The 17889-nt window shown below is 37.8% G+C and overlaps 1 protein-coding gene across 1 annotated transcript; it reads right to left on the bottom strand.

Annotated features, from left to right (window-relative positions):
* Positions 1 to 8166: 8166 nt before the first annotated feature.
* Positions 8167 to 10799, bottom strand: LOC126726114 (probable pre-mRNA-splicing factor ATP-dependent RNA helicase DEAH9). Its single transcript, XM_050431237.1, has 5 exons — positions 10673 to 10799; positions 10392 to 10487; positions 9225 to 9330; positions 8609 to 8655; positions 8167 to 8507 (listed from the first exon to the last, which is right to left on the bottom strand). Exons 1-5 carry the CDS (start codon positions 10697 to 10699, stop codon positions 8244 to 8246), a joined length of 540 nt encoding a protein of 179 aa, XP_050287194.1. The 5' UTR covers positions 10700 to 10799; the 3' UTR covers positions 8167 to 8243.
* Between the last annotated feature and the right edge of the window lie 7090 nt (positions 10800 to 17889).

Raw genomic sequence — 17889 nt, 5'->3', positions numbered from 1 at the left:
GGTCTTATATGACCAATCACACCACAATGGTGGCAATTTGGAACAAACTTAGATCCATCCAAAGCCTTAGGTTGAGACCTAAACAGAGGCTTTGACTTAACAGCCTTTCTCTCCACATTTTGATTTCTTTTGTGTGGAGGAACATACATCGATTTGTCCTTAGAGGTAGAATACACAATAGGCACAAGATCGGGTACCACAACATGATTGCAACAAATATTATCATCCCTTTTACCAATGGGTTCAGCAATCAAACACTTGGCATGCATCTTAAGAGATTCATTTTCACATTTTAACTCATCAACAAGTTTATTAGACAAAACAAGTTTAGCATCCAAGTCCATATTCAAATATTCAAACTCTTTTAGCTTTTCAAGAGAATCTTCAGCAAGTTTTTTATATTTCTCAACCAATTTGTTGGATTCATTGAGCTTAGCAATCAAATCATCATTTTCACAAAATAACTTGCTTAAATTCTTTTGAAACTTCTTAGCATTTTTCTTCAAGAGTTTGTCAACAACACCCATAGATTCAAATAACATGTCATCACACTTATGAGGATTAACACTCATAGATGCATTTTCACAAACACGTGGCATGTTACATTCATCACCAACCAAATCATGCAAAGAGGCATACAAAGCACAATCCATGGCAAATAAACACAAGGGGTCAAGGATCACACTTAGGTATTTAAATCACAATAAGTGTACCCGCTCTGATACCAATTGAAAGTTCAAATATGTGTATAAAACACCCTTGAACATTTAGACCCCCAAATACAAAATAACCAATTCAAGCTTTATAACAAACAACTAGTGTGCAGAAAATGAACATAAGCTATAAACAGAATTGGAAATCAATCTAAACCAATTATAAATCACATCCATAGTAGAAAATAAAAGGCAAAGATAAAGGGAAGAGAGATGCAAACACAAGGACAACACACGATGTGTTATCGAAGAGGAAACCGAAGCCCTCGGTATAAAACCTCTCCGCCGCCTTCCAAGCGGTCAATAATCCACTAGAAAATGTAGTTGGGATACATGAACAGCAATAGACCCTCCAAGCCTAATCTACCCGATGTACCTAAGCCCTCCAAGCTTCTTACTCCAACGAGGTTGCGCCGAACCTTTTTCTTTTCTAGCTTACCAGATTCCGCTATAATCCATAGCATCCGCCATCCTTGGCATCTTCCAATGCTTCCCAAAACTCCAAAAACACTCAACACTCTAAATGGGTGTGGGTAGTGTTTGGATAGAAATCTCCTCTCAATAGATATGACAATGAGAGAGGGAATGAGAAGAGACTACAAAGATTTCTCTCTAAGAATGAGTAGCTCTCTCTAATTGGATGAGTGTTTTAAAGAAACCTCTCTTAGGGTTTTTTTTTTTTCTGAATGGCCACACATATTATGTGGGAATGAGGGGTATTTATACTGGTGTGATCATGGAATGCGAAGAGTCAATTTTTCCTAAAACAGGGTTGGCTGGCGACTTGACCTCGCGACTTAACTGAGTCGCGAATTCAAGCCGCAAGCTAGCTGAATGGCCAGTCTGGATTTTTGTCCTGTAGTGCTCCAGCTGGCATGACTGTTCAGCTCCCCTGCATGCTCTGCGCGTGTGCAACTTTTGGCGGCTTGCAAGCCGCGAGCCTCCCGCGAGTCCAGCCGCGAGTCCCTGCTTCACTGCACAGTCTTGAGCATTTCTTCACACTCTCTCACACACTACCCTTACATGATTACCACCTAAATACAGGATTTCTAAGTGCTGTATTACAAGCAAATATGTCACGAAATAAAGCCAACACATGGTTGATTAAATTCTACCTTACAATATTAAAAAAAATCAGATATATTTTATAACAAAAAAATATAGATTTGTAGAGAGCTAGAAAAAAATCAAATCTGTGTTGTTATGTGAAATAAAAATAAAAAATAAGATTTTTTAGAAGAGAACTATGTTCATGAAATAAACCTATGCTACATGCATTAGACAAAACAAACAAAACTATTCATAACCTTTTTTTTTTTTTTTAATTTCAAAATCTGCTATGTTAAAAAAAATTCAGATCTATATCTAAAGATGATATAGATAAGTTTTTTTTTGGATTTAAAAAAAATTTAGATTTGTATCTAAGGAAGATACAAATCAGCTTTTTGATTAAAAAAATTCAGATCTGCATCTAATGAAGATGCAAATCAGTTTTTGATTGAAAAAATTTAGATTTGCATCTAATGAAAGATGCAAATCAATTTTTTTGATTAAAAAAAAATTCAGATCTACATCTAATGAAGATGCAAATAAGGTTTTTTGATTTAAAAAGATTTGATAACAAGCAGATTTTTGAAACAAAAAAATAGATCTTGATAATAAAAACGTCAAAAACATATTCCAATAGAGAAAATATTGACAACACATGATATGAGTATTTAAAAATCAAAACTAAACAAATATTGAAAAACTACCTCTTGCATGGACGTACTCTTTTTCTTGAGAGAATATTTTAGGGTTCAAAGAAATTTATGCAATTATCTTTGAAACCTAAAAATCCTTGCTTACAAAAAAGAAATTCTTAAGACTAAAGCCTCTAGAACCTCTTTAACGTAAGAGAGAAAATACCAGAAAGGGGAGTCAGAAAAGAGAAAAATCAAAGAGCGGGAAAAAGTGTTCTCAATTTTGAGATCTAGTCTCTATTTATAGAGGCCGGAAGGCTCGAAAAAATAGCTTAGATGATTAGAATACGAATTGGGATGCGTCCTTATCGCTAAAAAATTGAAAAGGATGTGTTTTAACATAATCCCAATGCCCTTAGGCCGAAACCCAAATTTGTGCTATTCAGCACTTCAAAAGTGCCAATCGGCACTCCAGAAGTGCCAAATGGTGCCAATCCCGCTTTCGAGTTTGGGTGCGTTTTGGACTCCTTTTTTTAGGTTTTTTTGGGCTGGGACTTGCACTTAGACGCATTTTTAATCCATATTCTAAGAATTAAACTCTTTTCTGGATAATTCAGGTCTTTTCTGGATAATTCAGTTCTTTTCAGCAACAATTCTCTTGTAGATAAATACTCTAAAAAAAATCTTGATAAAATCTAGATTATCCACAATTTTATTGTTATCAAATTATCCCCTTTATTCCCATGCAAAATAATCCTATTTTTGACACTAACTATCAACTAATCACAAAATTATTTAATTAATTTTAATTTTTTAACCAATTAGAATTAATTTAAATTAATCACGTGTGGTTGAGTCTACCTAGACACAATGCATGCTAACTGTGCAAACTTGATCATGCGATATCTTTCGATCCGACGGTCTGATTTGGAAACCGGACATATCATCGTGACTGTTAGAACCTCAAGATTATTTTTATGATATGCAATGAACAAATTAATGCATGTAATGCAATCATGAATTTTGGGTACATGAGTGGTCATTCTAGTCAACTTTCTTGATTAAATTATGGGTGCAAAATCGAGTGTCTACAGAATGCCCCTCATTAACAGATCTTGGAAAGCGAATGTCAATGTAAAACAAAGACACTGATTTTAGTTGTCATGACTTAATTGAGGTTGAATTTTGAAAGATTACCTAGCCCTTGAACCTAAAATCTTAGAACATAGAACTAGTGCTTTACCTTTTGACAATAAATCAAAATTGTGAATACTTGACCTACTTGGTAGTTGATGAATTTTGAAATGATTCTTGATAATTGAGGTGACCGAGAGGCTCTTCTATCTTAGACTGGATGTGGATGGTAACCAAGGGCTTTTCTACCTCGGAATTGGAAATGTGGCAATCAAGGGGCTTTTCAACCTCGATCTTGAAAAAAGGTAACCAAGGGGTTTTTCAACCTTTGAACCAGAGCTATGGTAACTAAGGGGCTTTTAAACCTTAATCTTGAAGAAAAGGAACCAAGGGGCTTTTTAACCTTGGAATCGAAGTTGTGGCGACCAAGGGGCTTTTCAACCTTGGAACTAGAGCTATGGCGACCAAAGGGCTTTTCAACATCAATCTGAGTTGTGGCGACCAAGGGGCTTTTGAACCTCGATCTTGATGAAAGGTAACCAAGGGGCTTTTCAACCTCGGAATTGGAGCTGTGGTGACCAAGGGGCTTTTCAACTTCGATCTTAGCTTTGGCAACCAAGGGGCTTTTCAACCTCAATATGAGCCGTGACAACCAAGGGGCTTTTCAACCTCGATCTTGATGAAAGGTAACTAAAGGGCTTTTCAACCTCGAAATTGGAGCTGTGGTGACCAAGAGGCTTTTCAACCTCGATCTTGATGAAATGTAACTAAGGGGCTTTTCAACCTCGAAATTGGAGCTGTGGTGACCAAGGGGCTTTTCAACCTCGATCCTAGCTGTGGCGACCAAGGGGCTTTTCAACCTTGATCTTAGCTATGGCTTGCAAAAAGTCAAAATTTAGGATTAGACTTTAAATGATGAGGGCTTTGTGGTCCCATTGTTTTTGAGATGTGTGATTTCCATTTATTCCTTTTTTATTTGAATGTTTTCATTAGCACGAAACCCTTGACGGATTTTTGTGGTTTCCTGAAAACAATTTTTTTCTTTGAAACTTGAAACTTGAAATTTTGAAAATTGAAACTTTGGAATTTTGAAACTTGAGATTTTGAAGCTTGAAACTTGAGATCTTGAAATTTGGAACATGGAATTTGAGATTTGAAAATTTGCAACTTGAAATTTTAAAACTTGAGATTTGAAATTTTGAAACTTGAAACTTGGGATTGAATTTGAAATTTAGAATGTGGAATTTTAAGCTCGGGAATGAAAAATTTGAATTGAAAATTTGGGATTTGGGATTTGAAAATTTGGAATTTGAAAGTGAATCTTTTATCCTTAATCTGCTCCAAGAATTTTCTTTTCTCTCTCTCTTTTTTGGAAATCAATATGACCCTTCTCTTTTCATGATTTCTTTTCAGAAGAAGAAAAGAAAAGAAAAGAAGAAAAAGAAAAAGATTTTTTTCTTTTTTTTTAGGAGTTGAATTAGTCAACTCAATTGAGTTTTAAGTGTGGGGGACGAATTTTGGCCCCCCACTTTTTGGCTTTCTCTCTTATTCTTTTTTTCTTCCTCCTTCATCCTTTTCTTCTTTCCACCATTAACACTATTCACCATCTTCTTCACCTTGCATTTTCTTCTCCGTCCCACCATTTCTTCTCTAAAAAATTACTTTCCTAAGCTTTTCAGCCCCCTTCACCCATCTCCCTCAATATTATTTTTTTCAGATCCTTGGGTTCTTGAGCACTTTTGCTACATATCTTTTTTGGTGAAACCCATTTTCAAACTCCTATTTTCTTTGCACAAAAATGTCATCATCTTCCAATGGACCCTCTTTCTTACTTTTCATGGAAAGAAATATCATCCATCATTTGAATGGAATGATTAGGAGGGGCTCCTTTAAGACCCCAAGACCCATACTCCACATTCCCACATGGACTTCAAGGTGAGTTTTTCTTTGGTTTCTTTGTTTGGAAAAATGTTGTTTCCATGCTTCATTGAAAGATTGATGGTGAGATATTGTCATTTTGTTGTGTGCTCTAGTTGGAATTAGGGCATTGTATGATTGATCATGTTGTAATTTTGGCTTTGGAGCATTTTTGAAGTGTTGTATTTATTTGGTTATGGTGTAATTTGGACAATGTTGGTAGCTCATTGAATTTTGGTAATGTTGGTAATTTGTGATATTGTTGGGTGAATTTTGGCTTGGATTTTGGGGGCATGGACGTTGTAAAAAATTTGTGTTGTAGGCTTGTATGAATATATTCATGATGCGTGTGGGAAATTTTGTTGGTATGTGTAAATTTTATTTCATGAACATGGCAAAATTTTGTGGGTATGAATATGGAGAATTTGTGGGTACGGAAAATTTTTTGGTGGATATGGAAGAATTTTGTGGGCAAGAAATTTTGGCTATGGAAATATTTTTGTTGGGTATGTGATGTTAAATCATGGGAAAATTTTTTGTGGTTATGATTTTGGACATGTGGGGATTTTTTGTTGTTGTGATTTTGGACATGTAGGAATTTTTGATGGGCATTTTGGACATGTAGGAAAAACTTTGACAATTATTTTGGACATGTAGGGATTTTTGGTTGTGGTCATGGATATGTAGGAAAATCTTTAATGGTTATTCTCGACATGTAGGAAATTTTTTGGTTGTGGTCATGGACATGTAGGAAAATTTTTGGTTATTTTGTACATGGGAATTTTTGTTGTTGTTGGTCATGGTAAAATTTTGGTGGGACATTGAATTTTTTAGATGTATGATTTTTGGTCATGGGAAATTTTTGTTGGTACGGAATGAGATTTTTGTTGGCATGAGAATTTTTGGCATCCTGATGATGGGCTAAATTTTTGTGTTGCAGAGTCTCAAGTGTCGAGGTAGTCTCCAAATGTTGAAGGGCATATGGGAAGCATTGTCTCCAAATATTAGGAATATCATCAATGATGTGGGTTTAGGTACTTTCTTTGAGGCTTTATTGAATCAAGAGACTCATGAGTACAAGGACCTTCAATTACTCCTTGCCTTGTCAGAGCGCTTTTGGGACACCACATGTACTTTCCATTTTCTGAGTATTGGTGAGGTGATATCGATGCCTTACGACTTATTTGTCATCACTAGCTTGAGGTTGGGTGGTGAAAGAATTTGGGTCAATGACTCCCTTACTCCAAAGGAAATTAAGAAACTTCTAGGTGTAGTGCCTTCCAAAATGAGAAGTAAAAATGACCCTTTGATGTGGTTGTATGCGAACATTGCAAAATGTGATACTGTGGCAATGGGTACATGCATGTTCATGCTTCTCTTCATTGGGACTTTCTTGTGCCCATATTTAGGCAGTACAGTGAACTTGTGCTATTTGGAGAGCATGAGAAATATTGAGCAAATAAAAAATTATGACTAGGGCGGTATGGGTTGTGCTACCCTTTTACACTTCATGATTCAACTTTCTAGGTGTAGTCTCTCAAGCTTGGGTGGTGCTCCATTTGTCTGGCAGGTGAGGTTTGGAATTTTTGATTATGTGTGGGTTTTGAAAATTTATTTTGGCTATGTTGTAATGGTGTTTTGAAATTTTTTAAATTTTTTTCCAAGTTTGGATGTATGAGTGCTTCGGAGTTGGTCCTCAAATTTAGGAGGAGGTTGATGATATTTATCCTAGATTTCTCCATTGGTTGCCCAAATCCGTTTGTCAACACTCTCCAAGCGTTCTTTGGAAATTTGGCATATGGTGATTGACAATTTGACTGTTGATGATGTGAGTCTTTTTTTTTTTTTTTTTTTTGTGTGTGTGTGTGGGGTTTTTGGTGTTTGATTATGGTTTGGTCTTTTTCTCATTCTGGGTTTTTTTTTTTGTGATTTTTCAGATGTCTTTGAATCCTTGGGTTGGATGTGAGGAGTATGATGAGTGTGAGCAAGCTTTGGAGCTGAATAGTTGTCAGATATTGTTTGAATGTGGGCATGGGAGGTACTGGTATGTTAGTGATCGGGTGTTGCCTTAGGTTCAACATGTGTACCCTTCTACAACAATTATGGTGCCTCTTTGTCCCTCCATCCGGTTGGCTGATCTTTTGACTAATGAAGAGATTGCTCGGGCTCGTGTTAGCCATGTTGTTTCAGGAATACCAAGGACTTATTCTGAATTTATTCAAACTCAATGGCAAGGTTTTTTGGCCAGCATTTGTGATATCAGTATTTCCCTCCCTTTCTGAAGTCAAAATTTCATCTTGTATTCTCTTTTTCCATATTTTTGCTTGGTGACAATATTTGCATGTTGGACTTTCAGGCTCCATCTTCTAAAGGAGAGGAAGAAGGAGAAGAGATTCCTTCTCCTCACCATTCTAGTAGCTCTTCTAGTTCTTTCATGGAGACTTATCCCCATTTTCCAGCATGGTAATATAAAGTGATGAATCCTGATGGAACATATAGTTCCATGCCTTTGGATAGGCCAGAGCACACCCCAAACGTCCTTTGGCCTGATCTGGTGTGTTCTTGAAATTTTTTAGTTCCTTGTCCTTATTTCTTCTTGGCTTATTGAATGGCTCATGATCTGATAGATTTGTGCTTTAGGTTGATGTTGATCTTGTGTAGAAAAGTATGCAAATGATCGGAGGCTTGCAATTGGTAGCACAAACTCAATCTTCTCGATATGTGATCAATGAGGCGTGCTAGGTATGTGATGATACTTCTTGAGTGTCTTTTGCTTGAACTTTTCTTGATAATGAACCTAACATTTGACTTTGTTGACTTTTAGGTGAGTCGAATGGCAGTGGCTGATTCCACTAGAAGAACTTTGGAGGAAAGGATTAGAAACCTTGAACTTGAGAACTGTCACTATAATCCTTGATTCTACGCAAGTCAAGAGGGAAATATTGAAGGTGGTTCCTCTAGAGGGCAGAGATGTTACCTCCAAAGTTAACGATGTCTCTGCTATATTTGTTGATATCACTACTTTCCTTTTCCCTCTAGGAGTTGGAGTAAAAATCAACTCCTTATAGAAAGCAAAAAGATAGTCAGTGAATCAGAAATTTGACAAAGACTCCATAGAAATCAGTTTATTGCACCCAGATACCATACTGATATATTACTAACCTGCTCCGCACATGAGAGTCCCGAGTACAGAGGCAAAACAATTAATCCTGAAAATGTAGATTGACTCGTGATTATGTCCAACAAAACTTTTCATAATGATTTTGATTACGTCTAATAGAATATAATCTTAAATACTAATCTATAAGATAAACATGTAATACTGCCAACTCAATGAAATCAAACTTAAAACAGTGATGCAGTGTAGAGAGCAAGCTCCCCTGTTCTTTGTTAATACAAGTCAATTCCGGTGGTTCATGAACCACGGTATCATGTATTGTAATATGATCATGTGAATACCGATCAAAGGAAGAGGGAGGAAGCAAAATAATAATAATAAATGGACAATACCAACAGAGGATGTGGATCAGTTACAATATTATGACACAAAACCTCAATTGTATTTAATAAATACAGAACCACCTACAAATCATGGAGAATCTAATAAATCACAACATACAGACACGCACACATACACATGGCCGCATGATTGCATATAGACAAACATGTACAAATTATAAATATAGCTTGTGTGTGTATTTCAGCAAATTACAACTACTTTAGGATGTATACATGTAGAAACTACAAAGTCTAGACATAACTTCTTTGTCATTCGAACCTGAAGATTTCTTTCCATTACTTTGAGCTTCCTCATTAAGCAACTTGACAGCAGTATCAATATCATCTTGACCAGTGAGAAATACCAGAATATCACCCATGGGTTCCTAAAAGCAACAAATATAATTACGACGATAAATATTCGTGAAACAATATACACATATTAAGAAGGTAATCCTAAAAAAAAAAAAAAAAAAAAAAAAAAAAAATGAAAGAAAAAGAAAAAAGAAAAAAAAGGGCAGCGTCTCATCAACTTTCACAATAATTTTTTTATTAGTAACTTCCACTAAGAAAAATGAAACCATTGCCTACAAGGTTCTATGTATAGTCGCAGCTGGGAAACACATGGACATGGACACCGATAAATAACTATGGTCAATAAAGAAGAAACAAGCTTTCAGGGAATATAACATGGTACATCAATTTACAATTCATTCAATAAAAATAATAATAAATAAATAAAAAAGTTCAAAGGACTTATGAATCCTTGGTAAGGAAGTCAATCCACAGTACAGTTCATTTGTAAAATTAAAGATTAATGCACTGTGGGGTGAAAACAATTTGGTTCCTCCCGTTTACAGTTTAGTTATGACCTTTCTTATGTAGTTCCTTGCTGTAGGAGCATCACCCTGAGCATACGTCACTAACACAGATTCAATGTAGATCTGCTGCATATGTGATGTAATGGTGGATCAAATCGATGCTACAACTTAATATATGAAGTAGCAAGGGGTTACACCATACAATTTCAGTTAGGAATTTATTAGCAATCATTCCAAGGCAGCACCACCAAAGGACATGAAGCTTACACGAAGAGCGCACCTAAGGCACCAGAGGAGGAAAAACTAGCAAATGCAAAGAATCAAGGATCTTTAAGAAGGAAAGAGAGCTGGTTAGACATCTAAATTGGAACATGTACTTTTTCTGCTTTTTTTTTCTTCTTTTTTTTTTTTTTTTGAAAGGGACACCCTAGTATGCAGCAAGTGTACTAGAAATCCTTAAAGCTAATGAGCTCTAGCTAAAATTTGCACTTCCTCCCAATAAAAACAGGTATAGGTGAGATTGTAGGTTCAAGACTCACTGGGTGCATGTGTGACTTACCAATCCAAAATATAAAGATAGCAAGACAGAGAGAGAGAGAGAGAGACCTTAAGAAAATTATGAGTACTTGATTATGAATTGACAATACTGTTGAAACAACAGCCTGAACATAGTCCGAAACGGGCACCTCAGCAAAATGAATTTGTACATTAAACCCTCTACCCTAAAAGTTAAGCAGATTACAATGATATATCAATTTTATATCCATAAGAAATCATAATGTTACCTAAAGATAACTACTGTAGTTCTGTAACAAAAATAATGATTAAATGAATTGGCATTCCAAATTAGAAAAACCAGGAAGGAGGGTGGGCAAAGAAAGAGAGATAAAATGGCAATACAGTATACCTCAACTGATAGGATCGCAGGTTCCATCTTTGGTCCAAGCTCCTCACCTTCTAATCCTCGACGCCTTTTACTAGTTACAGAAAAATAATAATAATAATTTTTTTCAATTCAGATAGTCAAAAAAGACAATATGTTTGTTGGCCACATACTAAGGAAAACAATTACTGTTGGTCAACCTAAGTTGAGGCAACAAAAAAAGGAAAATCAAGATAATTTTGGTACAAAAAAATATGAACCTATACAAGAATATGATGAAGGTGATAACCTGTATTAATGAAAGCATATGAAAAATAACAATAGGAAGCATGCTTTGGCAGTAACAACTAGCATACTTTTACTTTCACTTAATAACTTTTTGTACAAGCCAAGAGCCAATAAAATACAATAAAAAGAATCTTATAGCTGACAGGAACTTTTTTTATAAGCAATAATATCCATTAAAAAAAAGTGCAAAAGGGGCACAACCCTAGTAAACAGGAAGTATATATAGGAAAAACCCAAGCAGGGAAAAAAAAAAAAGAAAAAGAAAAAAAGGTTAACAAGAACTCAAAAGTTATCTAGGTACTCTAAAAATCTATAGTACTAAATAGGACCCCTCTCCACTTTAATGTATATTATGTTATGGGTTTTAGGCCCAGTTAGGTTACTTGTATAGTATACTTTACTTGTACCGAACACATATGCCTCCTATATAAAGGCACTGATGTATATTCTTTTACTCATGAAATACAATACAATTATTCTATATTTCTAACATGGTATCAGAGCCACTGCTCTGACCTTTTCTTAGCAGTCTTGTCTTCATTAGTGTGACTTCCTTTCTTTTACTAACGCTTCCGCCATCACAACTGCCGCCGCAGCCTCTCGCCGTTGAACCTCCGACGTCATCCAGTCATCGTCCTTGGGTTCCAGACCTGTAGCCGCCGTCGTTAAGGAGTTTCACACTGCACAGACCACTGCTCTTTGCATCACCGCTGCGAATATTGCTCCGATTTCATTTTTGAAGGTACCACTGAGATCGTCCTACGCCGATCTACACATTCGTGGAAGCCTCGCCGCCATCGGAGACCGCACGCGCCCCCACGCGCCGCTCAAATCTACTGAGACGCTGATCACGCGCCACACGCGCCACCACGCGCCGCAGTTTCCTTGCACGCGCGTCCACGCGTTGCCACGCGCTCTCACGCGCCGTAACCTGGTCTGCTGACGTCATCACCTCTGCCACGTCAGCCCTAGCTGCGTCAGCATCCTATGATATGCTGACGTCATCGCCACGTCATCCTGTGACGTCACTCGTTGACCATTGACTTTCTCTAGGGTTGACTTTTTCTGTCCAGGTTCTCCTTACCCAGCTTTTCGCGTAGATTTCATTTTTGCAGTCTGTTTTGCATATTGTGTCTCTAAATGGATAAAAAGGATGTTTTTCTTCCTCGCCCCATCAATACTGTATTGGAGGGAATAAAAATTACTTATCTTGGTCTCAAGCTATGCACAGTTTTCTTAAGGGTCGCATGCTCTGGCATTATTGTACTGGTACAATGACTATTCCTGTCAAGGGAGCAAGTGAAGAAGATGCTGCCTTTCTTAGTCGCATGATTGAATGGGATAGTCATAACCACATGATCCTCACATGGATTCGGAACACTTCCATTTCCTCTATTTCCAATCTGTTGGGCAGCTTTGATGATGCAAAATCTACATGCGATATGTTGGCCAAAAGGTACTCCACTACTCATGGATCCATGAAATATCAGTTAGTGGTTGAATTGCATCAACTCAGGCAAGAACCAGGGCAATCCATCAATGACTATTATGATCAGCTTCGCTTCATTTGGGACCAAATTGACCTTTCTAATCCAACTTGGGCATGCTCAAAGGATGCTCAGCAATATGCTTCCATTAGAGATGAATTTCGCCTCTATGAATTCTTGATTTCACTTCACAAGGACTTTGAGCCCATTCGTGGTCAGCTGCTAAATCGCAGTCCTGCTCCCTCTCTTGATACTGCTGTGAATGAGTTGGTTAGAGAAGAAGCTCGTCTTGCAACCCTTCAAGCCCAGAATAAGCTCAATGTTTTGGCTATTACTCCATCTACTCCACTCATAGAGCAACCTCAGCAATCAGGTGATTCTTCTAGCTCTAGCAATCGTCGCAAGCAGACCAACAAAAAGTTCTGCAACTATTGCAAGCGTCCTGGCCACACTATTGAGACTTGTTACCGTCGTAACAAATCTACTGCTGCTGTTGCTAATACTGAGCCTACTCCGCCAACGGCTTCCACCTCTGCTGAGTCCTAGTCTTCTGGATCTACTATCAACCTCTCCCCCACTGAAATACAGGAGATCATAGCTCAGGCTGTTCGTATGGCTGGTAATGCATCTCTTTCCACTGCCTTATCTGTTCTACCTGGTAAGTCTCAAACTTGGCTTTTTGATTCTGCCTGCTGCAATCACATGACACCTCACTCATCCCTGTTCTCCAAACTTGACCCTGCACCACATCCTCTAAATATTCATATAGCTGATGGTTCCACCATGCATGGGAATAGTCTAGGTTTTGTTTCAACCTCTAATCTTTCTGTTCCTGGAGTCTTCCATGTACCTGACCTATCCTATAATTTGTGCTCTGTGGGACAATTAGCTGAACTAGGTTATCGCCTTATTTTTGACTATTCTGGGTGTATTGTGCAGGATCCGAGGACGGGGCAGGAGCTTGGGACCGGTCCTAGAGTTGGGCGTATGTTTCCCGTGAACAATCTTCATTTTCCACCTGTTGCTCCTGTTTCTGTTGCTGCTGCTGCCGCTGCAGTTTCTTCCTTACCTTCTCTTGCACTTTGGCATTCTCGTCTTGGTCATGCACCATCTTCTCGGGTACAACAGTTAGCGTCTAGGGGTCTGTTGGGTTCTGTGTCTAAAGAAAATTTTGATTGTACTTCATGTGAGTTAGGAAAACAGCCAGCTTTGCCTTTTAATAACAGTGAATCCATTTCCAATAGTATTTTTGAGTTAATTCATTCTGATGTTTGGGGACCTTCTCCTGTTGCTAGTATTGGTGGATCTCGATATTTTGTTGTTTTTATTGATGATTATTCTCGTTATAGTTGGATTTTTCCTATGAAATCTCGTTCCGAAATTTTACCAATATATAGCAATTTTGCAAAAATGGTTGAAACACAATTCTCCAAACGTATCAAAACCTTTCGATCTGATAATGCTCTTGAATATACTCAATATGCGTTTCAAGCTCTGTTACATTCCTATGGCACTGTACATCATCTAACTTGTCCAGGTACCTCTCAGCAAAATGGTCGAGCCGAAAGAAAACTTCGTCATATTCTTGACACTGTTCGTGCTCTTCTTCTTTCTGCCAAAGTTCCTGCCCCATTTTGGGGTGAAGCTGCTCTTCATGCTGTTCATGCAATTGACCGCATTCCAAGTGCTGTCATCCATAATCAGACTCCATATAAGCGTCTATTTGGGTCACCCCCTGACTATCATCACCTTCGCTCATTTGGATCTGCTTGTTTCGTTCTTCTTCAACCTCATGAGCACAACAAACTTGAGCCTCGATCTAGACTTTGTTGTTTCCTTGGTTATGGCGAAACTCAAAAGGGGTATAGGTGTTATGATCCTGTCTCTCATCGTCTTCATGTTTCTCGTAATGTTGTCTTTTGGGAACACCGATTGTTTGTTGAACTCTCTCACTTTCGTTCTTCCTTGACTAACTCCTCTGTTTTAGAAATCTTTCCAGATGAGTCTCTTGTTCCCTCTACAAATACTTTTGATCCTCCTTTGGACTTCTCTCCAGATATTTTTGATGCTTCTCCTAGACAGGTTGCAGATGAACAGATTGATGACGAGCTACCCCACCTTGAGCCTGGGTCCCCTGCTCCTGCTCTGCTTGAAGATCCTCCACAAGACATTCCACCTCGCCACTCAACCTGGGTAAGATCCATTCCTCCACACTTACTTGACTATCATTGTTACACTGCCCTTGCTACACTTCACGAGCCTCAAACCTATCGTGAGGCCTCTACTGACCCTTTATGGCCGATTGCAATGAAAGAGGAACTTGATGCATTAACCAAAAACCATACTTGGGATCTGGTTATTCTCCCTCCTGGACAGTCTGTGGTTGGTTGTAAGTGGATCTATAAGATCAAGACTCGCTCTGATGGATCCGTTGAGCGCTACAAGGCTCGTCTTGTTGCCAAAGGTTTTACATAGGAGTATGGGATTGATTATGAAGAGACTTTTGCTCCAGTTGCTCGTATCTCATCTGTTCGTGCTCTCTTAGCTGTTGTTGCTGCTCGTAAATGGGATCTTTTTCAGATGGATGTTAAAAATGCATTCCTTAATGGGGATCTGAGTGAAGAAGTCTATATGCAACCTCCTCCTGGTCTCTCTGTTGAATCAAACAAGGTTTGTCATCTTCGACGTGTACTTTATGGTCTTAAACAAGCCCCACGAGCTTGGTTTGCCAAGTTCAGCTCCACTATTTTTCGCTTGGGTTACACTGCCAGTCCGTATGATTCTGCGTTATTTCTTCGTCGTACTGATAAAGGCACTATTTTGCTTCTTCTATATGTGGATGATATGATCATAACTGGTGATGACCTCAGTGACATTCAAGAACTCAAGGATTTTCTCAATCAGCAGTTTGAGATGAAAGATCTTGGACATCTCAGCTATTTCTTGGGTCTTGAAATTACTCATTCCACAGATGGTCTTTATATTACTCAAGCCAAGTATGCTTCTGACATGTTGTCTCAAGCTGGACTCACTGACAGCAAGACTGTTGACACTTCAGTTGAACTTAATGCGCATCTGACACCCTCGGAGGGGAAACCATTGTCTAATCCTTCTCTTTACAGACAATTGGTTGGCAGCTTAGTTTATCTCACAGTTACTTGTCCAGACATCTCCTATGCTGTTCATCAGGTGAGCCAGTATTTGTCTGCTCCACGATCAACTCACTATGCTGCTGTTCTGCGCATTCTTCGATACCTGAAGGGTACCCTTTTTCATGGCCTTTTCTACTCAGCTCAGTCTCCTCTTGTACTCCGTGCATTCTCTGATGCTGATTAGGCAGGAGATCCTACTGATTGCAGGTCCACTACAGGTTATTGCTTCCTCCTTGGTTCTTCATTGATTTCTTGGAGAAGTAAGAAACAAACTTTTGTGGCCCGCTCCGGTACTGAAGCAGAATATCGTGCCCTTGCTGATACCACATCTGAGCTCCTTTGGCTACGATGGCTTCTTAAGGATTTGGGTGTGTCCACCTCCTCTGCTACTCCCCTTTATTGTGACAACCAGAGTGCCATTCATATTGCTCACAATGATGTCTTTCATGAACAGACTAAACACATTGAGATTGATTGTCATTTTATCCGTTATCATCTTGTCCATGGTGCTCTTAAGCTTTTCTCCGTCTCCTCCAAAGATCAACCTGCAGATATCTTCACCAAGTCACTTCCTAAGAGACGCACTCGTGATTTAGTTCACAACCTCAAGTTGGTCTCACATCCACCTTGAGTTTGAGGGAGGCAGTTAATGTATATTATGTTATGGGCTTTAGGCCCAGTTAGGTTACTTGTATAGTACACTTTACTTGTACCGCACACATATGCCTCCTATATAAAGGCACTGATGTATATTCTTTTACTCATGAAATACAATACAATTATTCTGTATTTCTAACAGAATGGTCATCCCTTCTCTAGTTTACTAGATTTTTTGGATTCTTGTAATTTTTTGTAATCTTGATACACTGGAAGCCTCTGCCTCTGCTTTTCCATGCTTCCATAGCCGAATCCCGAAGAAGAGGAGGAAGAGGCAACAGTGGACAAGAACAGAACTCCGCCTTCTTCGTCGTCGACCATGCGAGGCTTCTCGGTGCCGGGCTTCCAGAAATGCGACATTGTCGTTTTCTGTGTTTTCTTGCTACTACGCCATCGTTTCGGTTCTTGCTTACTGCTTGCTGCTGCTGCTGCTGCTACTACTCTCTTTTTGAATTCTGCTCTGAGCGAGTTCGTTTGGAAAGGAAAAAAGGGGCGAGGGCGGGGTTATGGGCCCGGTTTGAATTGGAGTGGGTCTCAAAACAATAGCTAGCCCGATTTTGTATCAATCAACCCCTGCATCAATGTTTTGGGCTGAAAAGTTTAGTCCAGGTGTAATTTTGGTTCTTGAAATGAATCAATAAATGTTGAAATTATACACTGATTTTTTTTTCTTTTTCTTTTTTCCTTTTATTGTATCAAATAGAAGCTGAAATTTAAGTATTGAATTCATAAATATTGGTTGGGCTGTTACATTCCGCGATTTGGTATAACTTTAAGCAAAATTATATGATCTAATAATTTTTTAATAAATTAATATTTTAGAATTATCATTGTTAGATTATATGTTCTTCATGTTCTTAATTTGCATGCTAAGTTTTGTGTCAATCGAATATTATTTATTATTCGATTTAAAAATCCATCTTTTAAACGGAATTTTAATTTAAAAAACTTAAAATTTAGACATTTGATCTATAACATAATTATTGATTTCAAATTATTTTGAAATATTTTAAGCATGTAAAGGATAAGGAAAAAAAAATCTAATTTAACCGTGAATTTATTAAAACTCGCACCCAATAAAAATATATATTTAGTAGAGTAACTTGAAAAGATATATATGTGTGTGTGTACACACTAGCCACATCACATGCATTTTGCGCATGCAATCAGGCTCTCTTTTTGTAGAACAATTAGAGAAAGGGAGATAAAGAGAAAGAGAAAGCAATATAATGAATTTTATTATAAACAAATGGTATGTTCATACCTTCCTAGTTGAGTTTTGAGTAATTGCCTTCTTTTGAAATTAGTGGGATTATGGGAATAAATGTGTAGGATTTTTTTTTTTTTTTTTTAGAATTCGAAGAAGAAAGAGAAAATGGTAATTAAAGATGGAGAGACATGTAGGATGAAGAACAAAGGGGAAAAAAGTGTGTATAATTGTAGTAGTGGATTGTTTTTTTTTTTTTTTTTTGAGAGGAAATGATAGTAGACTTTATTCATAATCAAGGTATAGAATTGGGAAGAGAAAAAAGGGGCATTGCTCAATTCAAACAATAGCCTTCTCTTTCTCTTGTGCAACACTAACAAGAAACTAGAGTAGCCTTTTCCATCCCAATACTTATCTTGTTACTGGTCAGAGCCCGAACCCCATCATCAT

The sequence above is a fragment of the Quercus robur genome, chromosome 5 (genome assembly GCF_932294415.1).
Source record: "Quercus robur chromosome 5, dhQueRobu3.1, whole genome shotgun sequence".
Classification (NCBI taxonomy): domain Eukaryota; kingdom Viridiplantae; phylum Streptophyta; class Magnoliopsida; order Fagales; family Fagaceae; genus Quercus; species Quercus robur.
Note: the sequence above shows the minus strand (reverse complement) of the source record. Positions and strands in the feature narration are given on the sequence as shown.